A 15574-nucleotide genomic window follows, 5' to 3' on the forward strand; every position below is an offset into this window, starting at 1 on the left:
GACACCTGTGCAGGATCGGTGAGGCCATGGCTTGTCTTGCACACCCTTTTCACCACCTTTAGAATGCCATACCCTTTGCATCACATTGCTCACATCTATTGTATCATGTCCATCCACCTTTAGTAAGCATCGATGGATTTCAATTGGCACAATTTCTTCAGCAATGAGGAATTCAATTACATATTGCTGTTTTATACAACTGTTCAAATCAGAATTCATTTTGGAACTCCTCTGCTGGTGCCAACTACCACTGAGTGACAGAACCACATAAAAATGTAAGAGGAAGGTTCAAACATTAGCACTATATCAACGACATCTGGTGCAGACATCCAAAGTCACCACAAAAAAATAGGAGGCATAACTTTCGGAGTGACCTTGGTAATTTTTCATTCTGTATGCAACTGTTGAAATGTGGAAAAAATTTAACACATTTCAATAATTTAATTTTAGTTTCTAACTTTATTTTGTATTGTTGGAAAGACACAAATGGAAACATTTTGCAAGTATAACTTCCAGCTTAGATCATATATCACACTGAGTGTCAACTATTTAAATAATTTCATTTTTAAATTCATCTGCAATAGAACTACTGAATATTACTATTATTTTATGACAAAAATGGACAACTGGAAACACTATTAGAAACATTTTTATATACTTCGCAACCAGAGTCCACTTAAATTGTGTTTTAATACACAGACATGTTGTAATTCTATTAGGTCCATACTTTTAAATGCAAATTTCATGTCCATTCATGGTGCAGAAGCATTACATCAAAGTATAAGTCAGTTCCAACAACATTTGTGAAAAGATGGATTTCAGCATGTACAGGGTATCACTGGAGGAATGGTCAGTATTTGTGGATATGGGATAAATAATCATTCAGAGCAACAAAGTCTACTAAATACAGGCTCTAAAATGCATACCTCAACAGCTACAATGACTTATTCACTAGAAAAGATGTGTTTCACAGTAGCTAAGATGAACAAGCACTCATAAATATTAAGATATGCACTTTAGAGCTGATGTTTAGTGGACTTTTCTTTCTTGTTTTGGTCCATACTAGCAACTCTCAGAATATGGAAATCAAAGACCTTGCAGTAAAAGAGATTTGTTTCACAGTATCAAAGATGAATAACTGCTCATAGCTCTTATGGTATGCATATAAGAGTTCATGTTTACTAGTCTCTTTTGCTTCAAATAATGGTTCCTGTCATATTCCCCAATCTTGACCACTCCTCCTGGGACACCCTATATCTGAGCTGAACTTCTCATATTCTATACATATCTATGGAAATTACCATGAATTTTACTACTATTTATCTGGCTTTTAGTGCATTAAATGCAATAACTTCCTGAGGATTGTCAGCATTCAACCCAGCTTCTTTATTCATTATATGCAATACATTGTGTAACTATACTGGCGTTATAAATTGGAATCTTATGTACAGTTAACATAATGTTTCAGGACCAGAAGGACCAGCAGGACCTCCAGGAGAGCCAGGGCCTCGAGGCAGCAAGGGTGGGGATGGAATGCCAGGACCGCCTGGCCCTGAAGGGCTACAGGGTCTCAAAGGAGAACCCGGCAATCCAGGACCTCCTGGGCCCCCTGGTATTGATGGGAAACATGTAAGATGTTGAGGTTCATATTTATGTAACACTTAAATGCACATACTTACTTTTAAAATCTGTTGTATAAAACAGGTTTCTTCACAACTCATAGCACACAACTGCAAGGAATACGATAGACATCCACCTTATGCGAACCAAGATCAATCTTTATGGAACCTAAAAGGACCCTAATCTTAGATGGAGATCTGAAAACACATTTCACATCATATTTCTGAAACATACAACCAGTCCTGTTGGAGATGCTCCCTGTGTAAGGCAGAAAGACTGTAAACCTTGGTACCAACTCAGTATTGTCATCACTCAGCCTGTACATGGTTGGTCAATAGCTTAACATGTGTTTTTCCTCTATATCCAGTCTGATGAAAGGTGACCTCAAGATGATTTAACTCAGCTGACAAACTCTCGGGGTGTGAAATGATGTGGGCCCTGTGAACCAAGGTACAAATTACCCCGTCACGCTGAGCTGAATGGTAAAAACTATCAGCCTGTTGATATAAGTCATGTGAGTAGGTTTTCTAGTAACAGCAAGTCTCAATATACCATCAACCATCAACATATAAAGAAAGGGAAGGCAGCCATCCTTTTGCACCTCCATTATTCAGGTAGATTGAATTCAGATGTTCTAAAATATCATTAAAATTCTCAGTGACATGAGGCCAAACAACAAAAGTATCATGTACATATCTGGCGGAGTCATTAATTCAACAGCAAACCTAATCTCAGTTAACTGTAATGAATGAATACAGAGGAACACAGCTGAAGAGAGAGACCACATCAAAAGTTACTAGAATATCAGAGTAATTCAAATGCGTTCCACCTAATCAACATAAGAAATTTGCCAAGTTCATAATGTGATGTTGACATTGATCAACTAGTGGGCTCAACGGAGCACCAATGTTACTCACATTCAGATGAAGAGGAACCTCTTCTTTGTGGATCTTTGCAAATATCAGTGGTTGTCAGTGACATCACCTGCCTGCAGTCCCATAATTTATATGAAAAATGTGTTTTCTTTATGCTATAAGCTGTTATCTTCAAAACTCATTAAAGGTCTTCAACTATAGATGACACTATTATGTCCACAAGACATAACAAGACTGCAAAACACAATACATTAGGTACGAGGCCTTAATGACTTATTTATTTTGTTTGCTAACGAATATTTTATACAATCTATGCATTTCCTTAGCACTCTGACTGACACTTTGTCTAGGTCTCTTGAGTTTTAATTATTAAAGTCTTTGTACTACACCAACATCTACATACATACTCTGTAAGCCACAGTATGGAACATGGCAGAGGTATCTTGTTCCACTACTAGTCATTTCCTTTCCTGTTCCATCTGCAAGTAGAGCAGAGGCAAAGCAACTGTCTCTATGCCTCCATATCAACCCTACATTCTTGTCTTCATGGACCTTGGGTGAACTGTACATAGACAGCAGCAGCATTGTTCTGCATTAAGCTTCAAATGCCAGTTCTCCAAACTTCCTCAGTAGTGTTTTGCAAAGTGAACATCAACTTCCCTCCAGGGATTCCTATTTGAGGTCATGAAGCATTTCTGTAATACTCACATATTGATTGACTCTACTAGTAACAAATCTAGCAGCACACTTCTGAATTTCTTCAATGCCTTCCTTTAATCTGACCTGGTGGCAATACCAAACACTTGACCAGAATTCAAGAATGGGCCTCACATGCATTCTATACATATTCTTCTGTACAGACAAGCTGCACTTTCCTAAAGTTCTCTCAATAAATCAAAGTGGACCCTTCATCTTCTGTGCTACCATCTGTATGTCTTTGTTCAGTTTCATATTGCATTGCAATGTTATATATAGATATTTAATTGATGTGACTGTGTCCAGCAGCACAGTACTAATGTATTTAACCACTACAGGGTTGTTTTTCCTACTCATCTGCATTAACCAGTGTCAACCCTTCAACTTCCCTAGTACCATACTTATGTGTTTGTTCAATTTCATATCACTTTGTAACATTACATCTAGATTTTTAATCAATGTGATTGTGTCAAGCAGCACATTACCAATGCTGTATTTGAACACTACAGGATTGTTTTTCCTACTCATCTGCATTGATTTGCACCAACTAGAAATTTTGTGTAAATCATTTTGTACCAGCCTGCAGTTACTCAATGGCAAAAACTTCCTGTTCACCCTAGCATCATCAACAAACACCCACAGATTGTTTCTCACCATGTCCATCAAATCATTTGTGTACATAGAGAATGAGTGGTCCTATCACAGTTCCATGGGGTCGATCTTGTCAATACCTTTATTTCTGATGAACACTCACTGTCAAGGACAGTATACTGGGTTCTATTACTTCAGAAGTCTTCAAGCCAGTCACATATCTGGGAACCTAATCCATATGCTTGGACCTCTGTTAATAGTCTGCAGTAGAACACTTTGTCAGATGCATCTGGAAATCTAGAAACTGTACTTTTTTATAAGTTTCACATCTGTTTTTCTGGCAAGTATTATTTCAATTTTCCTGCAGTACTGTTAAACACTGTTATTTATTAAATTTTCTATGGATCATCTCTTAACACTTCCCTGTTCTGTATGCTACTGTGTTTGTTTTGTCTGTTTTGTAGCAATCCAAATTACTTTTTGTTTAGTTTAAATGTTATTTTGTCACTCAATATTTTTTTTGACAGCAAGCAGTGAATCTGTCACAGTATCTTATTTTTTACTGAACTCAGATACTGAAGAGTCTAGGAGGACTCTCATTACTCATTGTTACACGAGTAGGAACTTTAAGATCATCCCAGCAACAGGTAGAAAATGTCTAGAAGACCAGCATTGCTCATGGAATTTCAGTAAAGCTTGCAATCTGCAGCATTATCCCAAGAAATGATCATGTCCTCTTGGTTTTGAGACAGATGAAAAGCCTAAACTAAAGGCCTTACAGGTTCTGTGACAAGCTAGGCTGTGAGTTCCCTGACTTGTGTCATAGATTCCACACTGTTAGTATATTCTAAATAGGACGTGGGTGTGCTGCACATGAGGTGCAAATGAGGGTTTTTGGTTTAGGCAACTATTCATCACACACAGATACTGACAGCTGTAGGATGCCTCAAAGCATTGCTGTAAGTTCCCAAGAAATGCCTTCTCCCACCCCCTTATTAGACAATGAAAATCCTGCTGAAGATTTTGCAAAAAGGTGTCAGAGTTTGAATGCTCCTAAAAACAGTGGAGCTCACATAATATTAGGCACAAAAAGCTGGCTAAAATTAAAACTGACAGCAGTGAGATTTTTGGGGTAAATCTAATCGTATGTCAAAGGCATAGGTGAGCAAGAAATTTAGGTTGAATGTTCATTACAGTAGAGGAAAAACTCTAATCAATTGAGATAAAAATTGAAACTGCATGTGACATTGTTTGGTTAACATTCAGTGTCAAGGGTGAGGATAAATTTTTAGTTAGATCATTCTATCAACCAGTATACTCTCCCTCAGATGTAACAAAAAACTTTCAAGAAAGTCTTAGCTCTCTAGCACATATGTTCACCAATCATACTGTCATTGGAGGAGACTTCATCATTCAACAACTGTTTGGAAAAGTTAGTATTTTATGAGTGGTGGGTATCATAAGATATTTCTAGTACAGACAGTCCAGAAGCTCACTCATGATGGAAATATACTGGATCTAATGGCAATAAATATAGCTGACCACTTTCAGGATGTCCACATACAAATTGGTACCTGTGTCCATGAAGAGGTTTTAGCAACAGTGGCTATCAAATTACAATAGACAAGTAGAACAAACAGAAAGATTCACATATTACGTTAAATAGCTAAAGAGGCAGCACCATAACTCAAAGAGGAACTTGAAACTTTTAAATCAGAGCAGGCGCATGTAGGAGAATTGTGATTAAAGTTTAGAAGAATAAATGACTGAGCACTGGATACATATGTATATAGTAGGACACTTTGTAATGTAAGGACCCTCCACTGTATATAGTCTCTGTTATGAAACTTCTAAAGAAACAGTGAGTACTTATTACACTGTAGGTGTATAATAAATAATGGGAGAACAGACAGAGAGAAGCTACAGGAAAGAAATTTGACTATCAAAAATACAATACATAAGCCCTATAATGGAATTTTATCAAAAGTCCTTCCACAATAGCCAAAACAATTCTGCTCATAAATAAAGGCTGTCAGTGGCACCAAAGTTATTGTCCAGATACTCATGGATGCCACAGGAACATAAATTGAAAGTAACAGAGCAAAAGCAGAAGTGTAGAACTCTGGTTTCAAATGTAGTTTTGCAGAGGAAAATGGGAGAGTAATTCCCCAATTTAATTCTCGCACCATTGTAAATATGACTGATAGAAATGTTGATATCAATAGCATTGAGAAACATGTGAAATCAGTAAAACTGAACAAAATGTCAGAATCTACTAGAATCCTTATCAGGTTCTATACAGAATAAACAGAAAACTGTGCCCAGTATTTGGAAGAAAACACAAATCACACCCACCTATAAAATGGGTAGCAAAAATGATCTACAAAACTATCATCCAATATCCATGTGATGTATAAATTTAGAGCATATTCTGGCCTCAAACCTTATGACATACCTTGAACAGAATTACTTCCTCCACACCTACCAGAATGGACTCCAAAAACATAAATCACACAAAACCCAACTCCCACTTTATCTCACATGTCCCCCTAAAAGCTGTGGACAAGGCAGTCAAGCAAATGCAGCGTTTTTTATTTTAAAAAAGCATTTGGCTCAGTACCACAGTGTTGCTCGTTAATGAAAGTATGATCATATGGCACACAAACAAAATTTGTAACTGGATAGAGGATTTCTTGGTAGGAAGCAAGTAGGATGGAGAGTCATTGACAGAAGTTTAAATAACTTCAGGAGTGTCCCAGGAAAGTATATACGGACACTTACTGCTTATGTTGTGTCTTTGTGACCTGGTATATAATATTAATGATAACTTCAGACTTTTTGCAGATGAAGCGGATATCTGTAATGAAGAATTGTCTAAAAGTGCTACACAAACATTCAGTCTAAGCATGATGAGATTTCAAAGTTTACAAAATCTGACAACTTGCAATAAATGCTAAGAAATGTAAAATTGTGTATTCATAAGATGCAAAATGTAGTATCCTATGACTGAAACATCAGTGAATCATGGTTGAAATCAGTTAACTCATACAGATACCTGGCTGTACCAATTTGAAGGGTTATGAAAGACAATGATCACATAGGCTCAGTTGCAAATGGAGCAGGTGGTAGACTTTGGATCATAGGCCAGATACTGGGAGTATGCATTCAGGCTACAAAGAAGATTGCACACAAAACACTCATGCTACCTATCATATAACATTGCCCAAGTGTGTGGGACTCTTACCAATTTGAACCAAGAGTAAATATTGAACATATACAATGGAGGGTTGCATGAAGGTCAGACATTGTTTGATGTAGGGGAGAACATCACAGAAAAGCTGAAAAACATGAAATGGCAGATGCTTGAATATAGACCCTAGCTATCACCTGAAAGCATACTTACAAGCTTTTAAGAACCAAAATTAAGTGAGAAATCTAGGAATATACTGCAGCCACCTATGTATAACTCCCATAGGGACCACAAAAAAAATACTAGACTAATTGCAGTACACACAGAGGCATTTGTCGGTTCCACACTTCATATGTGAGTGTAACAGGAAGAAAACCTAATATGCGGTACAATGAGAAGTACTCTCTGCTGTGCACTTCACAATGGTTTTCAGAGTAGTTATAAGGCTGTAAATGTAGAAGTGTAAAAAAGGATGGCATGTGCTTCCCACTTTTAGTACATTATGCAGCACACCAAGGGTTGAGTATGAGTATAAAGATTGAGATACCTGAATCTTTCACCACATATAACTTTTGACCTACTAAGATATTTCTAATCTCTTTTCACATATATGAATTGTGTCCAGAGTCTCATGAAATAAAGACAACATATTTTGCAAATTGTCACCAAGATACAAGCATTAGTTTGAATTTTTTCTAGGAAATATGTTATTCTTTTTTATTTCACTGTAACAAATTGGGCAGTTTCTACAGTATTATTGTCTTTGGTTCTGCAAAGAAACAACACAGTAAAAATAATTGAATATGGGAATTTTTGTGCAGATTTTGCATTCATTTGAATGGTGTACCATCTGGAAGTTTACTCCCACTTGTTATCAGGAGTGGCAGAAGCATTTATTGCTTGCCATGGTGGCATTATTGTTCCTGAAGAGTGTGGCATAAACTTCCAGGTAATGCCCCATTACAGTGACCACAAAAATTACTATATTGAATGTACTTTTACTCTGTAATTTCATATTGGTAATAGATCTCTGAATTTTTCTTATACAAATCTGTTACTCTGTCACAAAAAATAAAGCAATTCCTTTTTAAAATAAAGCAAATGTAATCCCTGTATCTGTTTATTAATGGTACTGGAAAAATGCAATATTCTTTGTTTCAGGGCCTAGGTGGAAATGTATTACAATTATCTTGTGCATTAATATGTGTGTGTGTGTGTGTGTGTGTGTGTGTGTGTGTGTGTGTGGCCTAGTACAAAAGAACCAGATTTCTGTGATACATTATGTTCCAAACATAGCATTTCATTTACATAATCATTATGTTAAAATGCCTCATTTCAGGGAGAGAGGGGGCCACCAGGACCAAAGGGAGATGAAGGCAAGGCTGGAGTACAGGGTTCTCCTGGTCCTCGAGGTCCAATAGGTCCTGAAGGACCAAAGGGCAATCCTGGACCACCAGGCTTCCCTGGACCTGCAGGTGAGCCAGGATTGGTTGGGCCAAAGGGTGATGCTGGGAAAGATGGAGAAGATGGCAGGCCAGGATCTCCTGGGCCTCCAGGAGAAGCTGGGCCACCAGGAAAAATGGGCCCCGTGGGGGCACCTGGAAAGGTGGTATGTACTTCTTATGTGAGCCACATCATGAAATGAAGCATTTAACTTCAAATATTATAAATTTATAGTGCTTGCAGTGTACAAGTATTAAGATAACTGTGATATGTGAACCACACACACACACACACACACACACACACACAAATATATATATATATATATATATATATATATATATATATATATATATATATAATGTAATCCCTGTATCTGTTTATTAATGGTACTGGAAAAATGCAATATTCTTTGTTTCAGGGCCTAGGTGGAAATGTATTACAATTATCTTGTGCATTAATATGTGTGTGTGTGTGTGTGTGTGTGTGTGTGTGTGTGTGTGTGTGTAACAAATTGGGCAGTTTCTACAGTATTACTGTCTTTGGTTCTGCAAAGAAACAACACATTAAAAATAATTGAATATGGGAATTTTTGTGCAGATTTTGCATTCATTTGAATGGTGTACCATCTGGAAGTTTACTCCCACTTGTGACTTACCATACGAAAGTGCTGGCAGGTCGATAGAAACACAAACAGACACATACATACACACAAAATTCAAGCTTTCGCAACAAACTGTTGCCTCATCAGGAAAGAGGGAAGGAGAGGGAAAGACGAAAGGAAGTGGGTTTTAAGGGAGAGGGTAAGGAGTCATTCCAATCCCGGGAGCGGAAAGACTTACCTTAGGGGGAAAAAAGGACGGGTATACACTCGCACACACACACATATCCATCCACACATATACAGACACAAGCTGTCTGCTTGTGTCTGTATATGTGTGGATGGATATGTGTGTGTGTGCGAGTGTATACCCGTCCTTTTTTCCCCCTAAGGTAAGTCTTTCCGCAGATAACTTGTGTCTGTATATGTGTGGATGGATATGTGTGTGTGTGCGAGTGTATACCCGTCCTTTTTTCTCCCTAAGGTAAGTCTTTCCGCTCCCGGGATTGGAATGACTCCTTACCCTCTCCCTTAAAACCCACTTCCTTTCGTCTTTCCCTCTCCTTCCCTCTTTCCTGATGAGGCAACAGTTTGTTGCGAAAGCTTGAATTTTGTGTGTATGTGTGTGTCTGTTTGTGTTTCTATCGACCTGCCAGCGCTTTCGTATGGTAAGTCACATCATCTTTGTTTTTAAATACATTTTTCCCGCGTGGAACTGTTGCCTCATCAGGAAAGAGGGAAGTAGAGGGAAAGACGAAAGGAAGTCGGTTTTAAGGGAGAGGGTAAGGAGTCATTCCAATCCCGGGAGCGGAAAGACTTGGGCAGAGATGTCCAAACTCTTTGTCTTTAAATATGTCTGCTTGTGTCTGTATATGTGTGGATGGATATGTGTGTGTGTGCGAGTGTATACCCGTCCTTTTTTCCCCCTAAGGTAAGTCTTTCCGCTCCCGGGATTGGAATGACTCCTTACCCTCTCCCTTAAAACCCACTTCCTTTCGTCTTTCCCTCTCCTTCCCTCTTTCCTGATGAGGCAACAGTTTGTTGCGAAAGCTTGAATTTTGTGTGTATGTATGTGTCTGTTTGTGTTTCTATCGACCTGCCAGCGCTTTCGTATGGTAAGTCACATCATCTTTGTTTTTAAATATATTTTTCCCGCGTGGAATGTTTCCCTCTATTTTATATATATATATTCATTAAAACAATGCAGTGTAACCAAAGTGAAACTCCATGACATGTTAAAGCCTTGTTCTTGAATGGAGAAAGACCAAGTTACGGGCTGTTATACTGTGTCCTAAGAGAATACTTCTTGATTTGGCTTGTAGCTTCAGTCAGTCATTACCTCTCTCTTAATTACCAAAATTGTACAAAGAATCTCCTGCATGTATTACAAATTTCAGCATTAAATCAACTGCAAAATTAAATATTGATTCTAGAACAAACCTCTACACTGGTTAAACTACTCTTTCAGAAGCGCTAGTAGGGAAAGGTATGCAGAAGAGCCTATGCTAAGCTTGGAACATTGGAATAGTAGGAGAAAAGTATTGGAAAATTGAAGTTTCCATTTGCTCCCTGTTACATTCTCAGATGGCTTACTTGGTAGAGTTTCACCTACAAAAGGCAAAATTTTTAATGCATGGTATTATTTTTTGGATAAATAAATAAATAAAACAATAGTTATAACAGCCACAATTGGGCACTGAAATAAATCCTATGGCAACAAGTGAAAATTTGTATCAGACCAGGACTCAGACTTGGATTTCCCACATTATGCAAGCAGTCGCCTAAACAACTTTGGGTATCCAAGTATGCTTTCTGTCCAGCCCAAATTCACACAATACACATGTAGCATCCACTGTCCATTATCATCACTGTTCTTGGCTTAACCTGATTCCTGCAAGAGTTTGGACATAGTATGCACCCACATTTAAAACAATGTTATTAACCATGAGGTGCATATACCATTATATGTGTGTTGTCTGTTCTTTTGGACTTGTCAGAAAGAACAGGGTCCGTTTTTGATTCAACATCCATGTATATACATGACATAATGGAAACTAAGTCCTCAGCTGCAATTGGCCATTGAAAAAAATCGAATGGCAAAAAGTGAAAATTTGTGTTGGACTGGGACTCTAACCTGAATTTCCCATGTTATGCAAGTGGTCACCTTACCTGCATCAGCTTGCTTCCCTTCCAGCCCAAATTCACAACTTTTTGCACACTATACCTGTAGTGTCCATTTCAGCTATCCTCATTGCTTACAGCTTCATCTTATTCCCTCAACAGTTCACATGTAGTGTGCATCCACAATGAAGATATCATTAGCTGTCAGGTGACAAGTTGAGAATTTGGTCTGAATGGGAAGTGTTCTTGAAGAGCCAAAGTTGTTAAGGCAACCACTCCCATTACAGTATCTGATTGCAGCTGAGGTCTGAGCTTCTCTTATGTCATCTACGAGAGCTGTTCAATAAAGAATGATCATAATTTTCTTTATGGTCATAATTTCTTATGCTAAAATTTTATATTATAATATTCTGTTTGCTTAATGTGCAGCAAACACACCATAGTAGTTTCATTGTTGGGACTCCTGGTTCCAGTCTGTGGTGAGAGGCAGGCAAGGTCAGATATGTTCAGTATCATCTACCACTGCAATGGAGGTAACACGCGAGGAACAATATGTGGCACTGAATTCTGCTTTCATCTCAACAAATCTTCAGCTGAGGCCTATACAATGCTACAGGAGGCCTTTGGAGAGTCTGTTCTTCCCTACAGCACAGCTCAAAGGTGGTTCAAAATGTTTAAAGAAGGGAGACAATCAATTTCAAAGGAAGGTGGGCCCAGTGCTCCAGTTATTCCTCTTACAGAAGAAAACATCAACACTGCTGCTGTCATTGTAAGAGAGGATTGACGAATTACCTTAAGATCACTTTCTGAAATACTGAACATTTCATTGGGTGCCACCTACATGTTGGTGAGAGAAAAATTACACGTGACATGTGTTTGTGTGTGATTGGTTCCAAGACTGTTGTTTTCTGAACAGAAGGACATTCGCATGCAGGTCTGCATGCAGTTAAAGTTGATGTTAGAGGAAGATCTGGAGTTTCTTCCAAATGTAATCACTGCTGATGAAACTTGGCTACATCATTTTGAGAGCAAACAGCAAAGCTCAGTGTGGAAGTTTCCTTCATCACCAACCCCCTAAAAAGAAAAAGTGGTTGCTTCTGCTGGGAAAGTTATGGTCATCTCATTCTTTGATATTCATGGAATGGTTTATCAGCATGTTGTATCTGCACACACATCAGTAACTAGGCAATACAACAGGGATGTCCTGAAAACATTGCATGTCCATATTAGGTACAAAAGACCACATTTCTGTGAAGCAGACTGGATGCTGCACCACAATGATGTGCAGCCACATATCACCAATGTTGTTGCTGAATATCTTGCAAAAACCAACGTGAAGTGCATCCCTCACCCTCCCTATAGTCTGGATTTATCCACAAGTGACTTTTTTCTATTCCCTAACATGAAGAAACGCCTTCTTGGGAGGCATTATCAATCATCAGACACAGTGGTGAAGGCTGCGGAGGCGATTTTGAAGGACACCTCAAAAAATGGTTCCCAGCATGTACTTGAAGACTGGCAGAAATGCTGGGACAAGTGCATCACATTCATGGGAGACTACTTTGAGAAGGACCATCAAAATTATGAGGATGAGTAAAGGTATGTTGTCAAAAAAATTATGATCATTCTTTATTAAACAGCCCTCGTGTGTGTCTGTGACAACAGAATTAAAAATGGTGTATGTTCTTTCAGACATGTCTGAAAAACAGACACCACACTTATAACACAGTTTTTATTGGAATAAGCTTTATCAGTCTTAAAAAGAATAATTCTGCCTCTAAACCACTAATTACAACTTTTATGGACATGGAGAAGACATGAAGCTATCCAGAAGAGATACTGTTCCAGGTGAAAGTAGCTTGAAAATAGGAAAAAATATTACTCTTTGTACAGGCATTTATTATCCGTAATTTTTCTCTAAATACACCTAGTATTAATATGCAAACGAAAGTTCTGGAAGGCTTTAAATACTTCAGGAATAAAGGAGACCTCTCACCGAATAGCAGAGACCACACAAATACTCATATACTCATACATGAGCAGGCACATTACACTTGCTGGACCCATAATACCAGGGCAATAGATCAGCTGGTAGACAGAAGTGAGGAGTTATATCAGGTGGTATGTATCGAGGGAGAAAGAGGGAGGAAATGGGAGGAGGGGTTGGGTGAGGAGTAACTAATGGCTAAGAGGGAGGCAGTAGTTGTGTGGGATAGGACAGGATACAAATCCAACACACAGGCAACAGAGCCAGTGGCTTCATGTTGTGCATGATGATGACAACATGGAGGTATGGATTGGGAATGGTTGGCATGTCAGAGGAAACGGAGACTGTTGGATAGGTGGTGTGACTGTAGTGGGTTAGCAGAGATTGATCAGGAAGATTATGGAAGCAAAGGATATGTTGCAAGGATAACTCCCATGTGCACAGTTCAGAAAAGCTGGTGCTGGAGCAGAGGGATGCCGATGGAATGGGTTGGAAAGCAGTCATTGAACTCAAGCATTTTGTGCACACCAATGTGGTCTGCCACTGAGTGGTCAATTGGTAAATGCTGCTCTTGGCCAGAGTTTGTGGTGACCATTCATTTTGATGGACAGCTGATTAATAGTCATGCACACACAAAATGCTCTGCAGAAATTGCAGGAGAGATAGCAAATGACATTGCTGATTTTAAAAATGATCATGCCTCTCATGAGATAGGGTAAGTCAGTGAGAGGACTAGATCAGGATGTATTAGTTGGGTGAATCTGGAAGGTCTTGCTCCTGGGTCTCCCACTGGGATATGACCCTTGTGACAGGAGACTGGGAGTGTAATTGGTGTAGGTATAGACCAAGACATTGTTTAGGCTGGGTGGGCAGTGGAATACCATTTTAGGAAGGCTGAGAAGCATTGTGGATATGATGTCTCTAATTTCTGGGTATGATGACATAGCTGAGCCCTGGCAAAGGGTATAATTCAGATGTTCCAGTCTGAGATGGCACTGGGGTATGGATATAGCCATCAGAGATGTGAAAGTGAATGTCCAGAAAGGTGTCACACTGGATTAGATTAGATTAGATTAGATTAGATTAGATTAATACTAGTTCCATGGATCATGAATACGATATTTCGTAATGATGTGGAACGAGTCGAATTTTCCAATACATGACATAATTAGGTTAATTTAACAACATACTTAAGTTAATATAACTACTTTTTTTGTTTTTTTTTTATTTATTTTTTTATTTTTTTTAATTTTTTTTTAATATTTTTTTTCTTAATTTATATCTAAAAATTCCTCTATGGAGTAGAAGGAGTTGTCATTCAGAAATTCTTTTAATTTCTTCTTAAATACTTGTTGGTTATCTGTCAGACTTTTGATACTATTTGGTAAGTTACCAAAGACTTTAGTGCCAGTATAATTCACCCCTTTCTGTGCCAAAGTTAGATTTAATCTTGAATAGTGAAGATCGTCCTTTCTCCTAGTATTGTAGTTATGCACACTGCTATTACTTTTGAATTGGGTTTGGTTGTTAATAACAAATTTCATAAGAGAGTATATATACTGAGAAGCTACTGTGAATATCCCTAGATCCTTAAATAAATGTCTGCAGGATGATCTTGGGTGGACTCCAGCTATTATTCTGATTACACGCTTCTGTGCAATAAATACTTTATTCCTCAGTGATGAATTACCCCAAAATATGATGCCATATGAAAGCAATGAGTGAAAATATGCGTAGTAAGCTAATTTACTAAGATGTTTATCACCAAAATTTGCAATGACCCTTATTGCATAAGTAGCTGAACTCAAACGTTTCAGCAGATCATCAATGTGTTTCTTCCAATTTAATCTCTCATCAATGGACATACCTAAAAATTTGGAATATTCTACCTTAGCTATATGCTTCTGATTAAGGTCTATATTTATTAATGGCGTCATACCATTCACTGTACGGAACTGTATGTACTGTGTCTTATCAAAATTCAGTGAGAGTCCGTTTACAAGGAACCACTTAGTAATTTTCTGAAAGACAGTATTGACAATTTCATCAGTTAATTCTTGTTTCTCAGGTGTGATTACTATACTTGTATCATCAGCAAAGAGAACTAACTTTGCCTCTTCATGAATATAGAATGGCAAGTCATTAATATATAATAAGAACAACAAAGGACCCAAGACTGACCCTTGTGGAACCCCATTCTTGATAGTTCCCCAGTTTGAGGAATGTGCTGATCTTTGCATGTTACGAGAACTACTTATTTCAACTTTCTGCACTCTTCCAGTTAGGTACGAATTAAACCATTTGTGCACTGTCCCACTCATGCCACAATACTTGAGCTTGTCTAGCAGAATTTCATGATTTACACAATCAAAAGCCTTTGAGAGATCACAAAAAATCCCAATGGGAGGTGTTCGGTTATTCAGATCATTCAAAATTTGACTGGTGAAAGC

General features: G+C 38.1%; 1 protein-coding gene across 1 annotated transcript in view; it reads left to right on the plus strand.

Moving 5' to 3' along the window:
- LOC126469929 (collagen alpha-1(XI) chain-like) overlaps positions 1–15574 on the plus strand; it is a 546479-nt gene that overhangs the window by 459558 nt on the left and 71347 nt on the right. Inside the window, exons 21-22 of the mRNA XM_050097326.1 lie at positions 1469–1629; positions 8312–8581. Coding sequence (XP_049953283.1) covers positions 1469–1629; positions 8312–8581 — 431 coding nt within the window. The remainder of the gene's footprint in view (positions 1–1468; positions 1630–8311; positions 8582–15574) is intronic.

Source organism: Schistocerca serialis, chromosome 3, assembly GCF_023864345.2.
Source record: "Schistocerca serialis cubense isolate TAMUIC-IGC-003099 chromosome 3, iqSchSeri2.2, whole genome shotgun sequence".
Classification (NCBI taxonomy): domain Eukaryota; kingdom Metazoa; phylum Arthropoda; class Insecta; order Orthoptera; family Acrididae; genus Schistocerca; species Schistocerca serialis.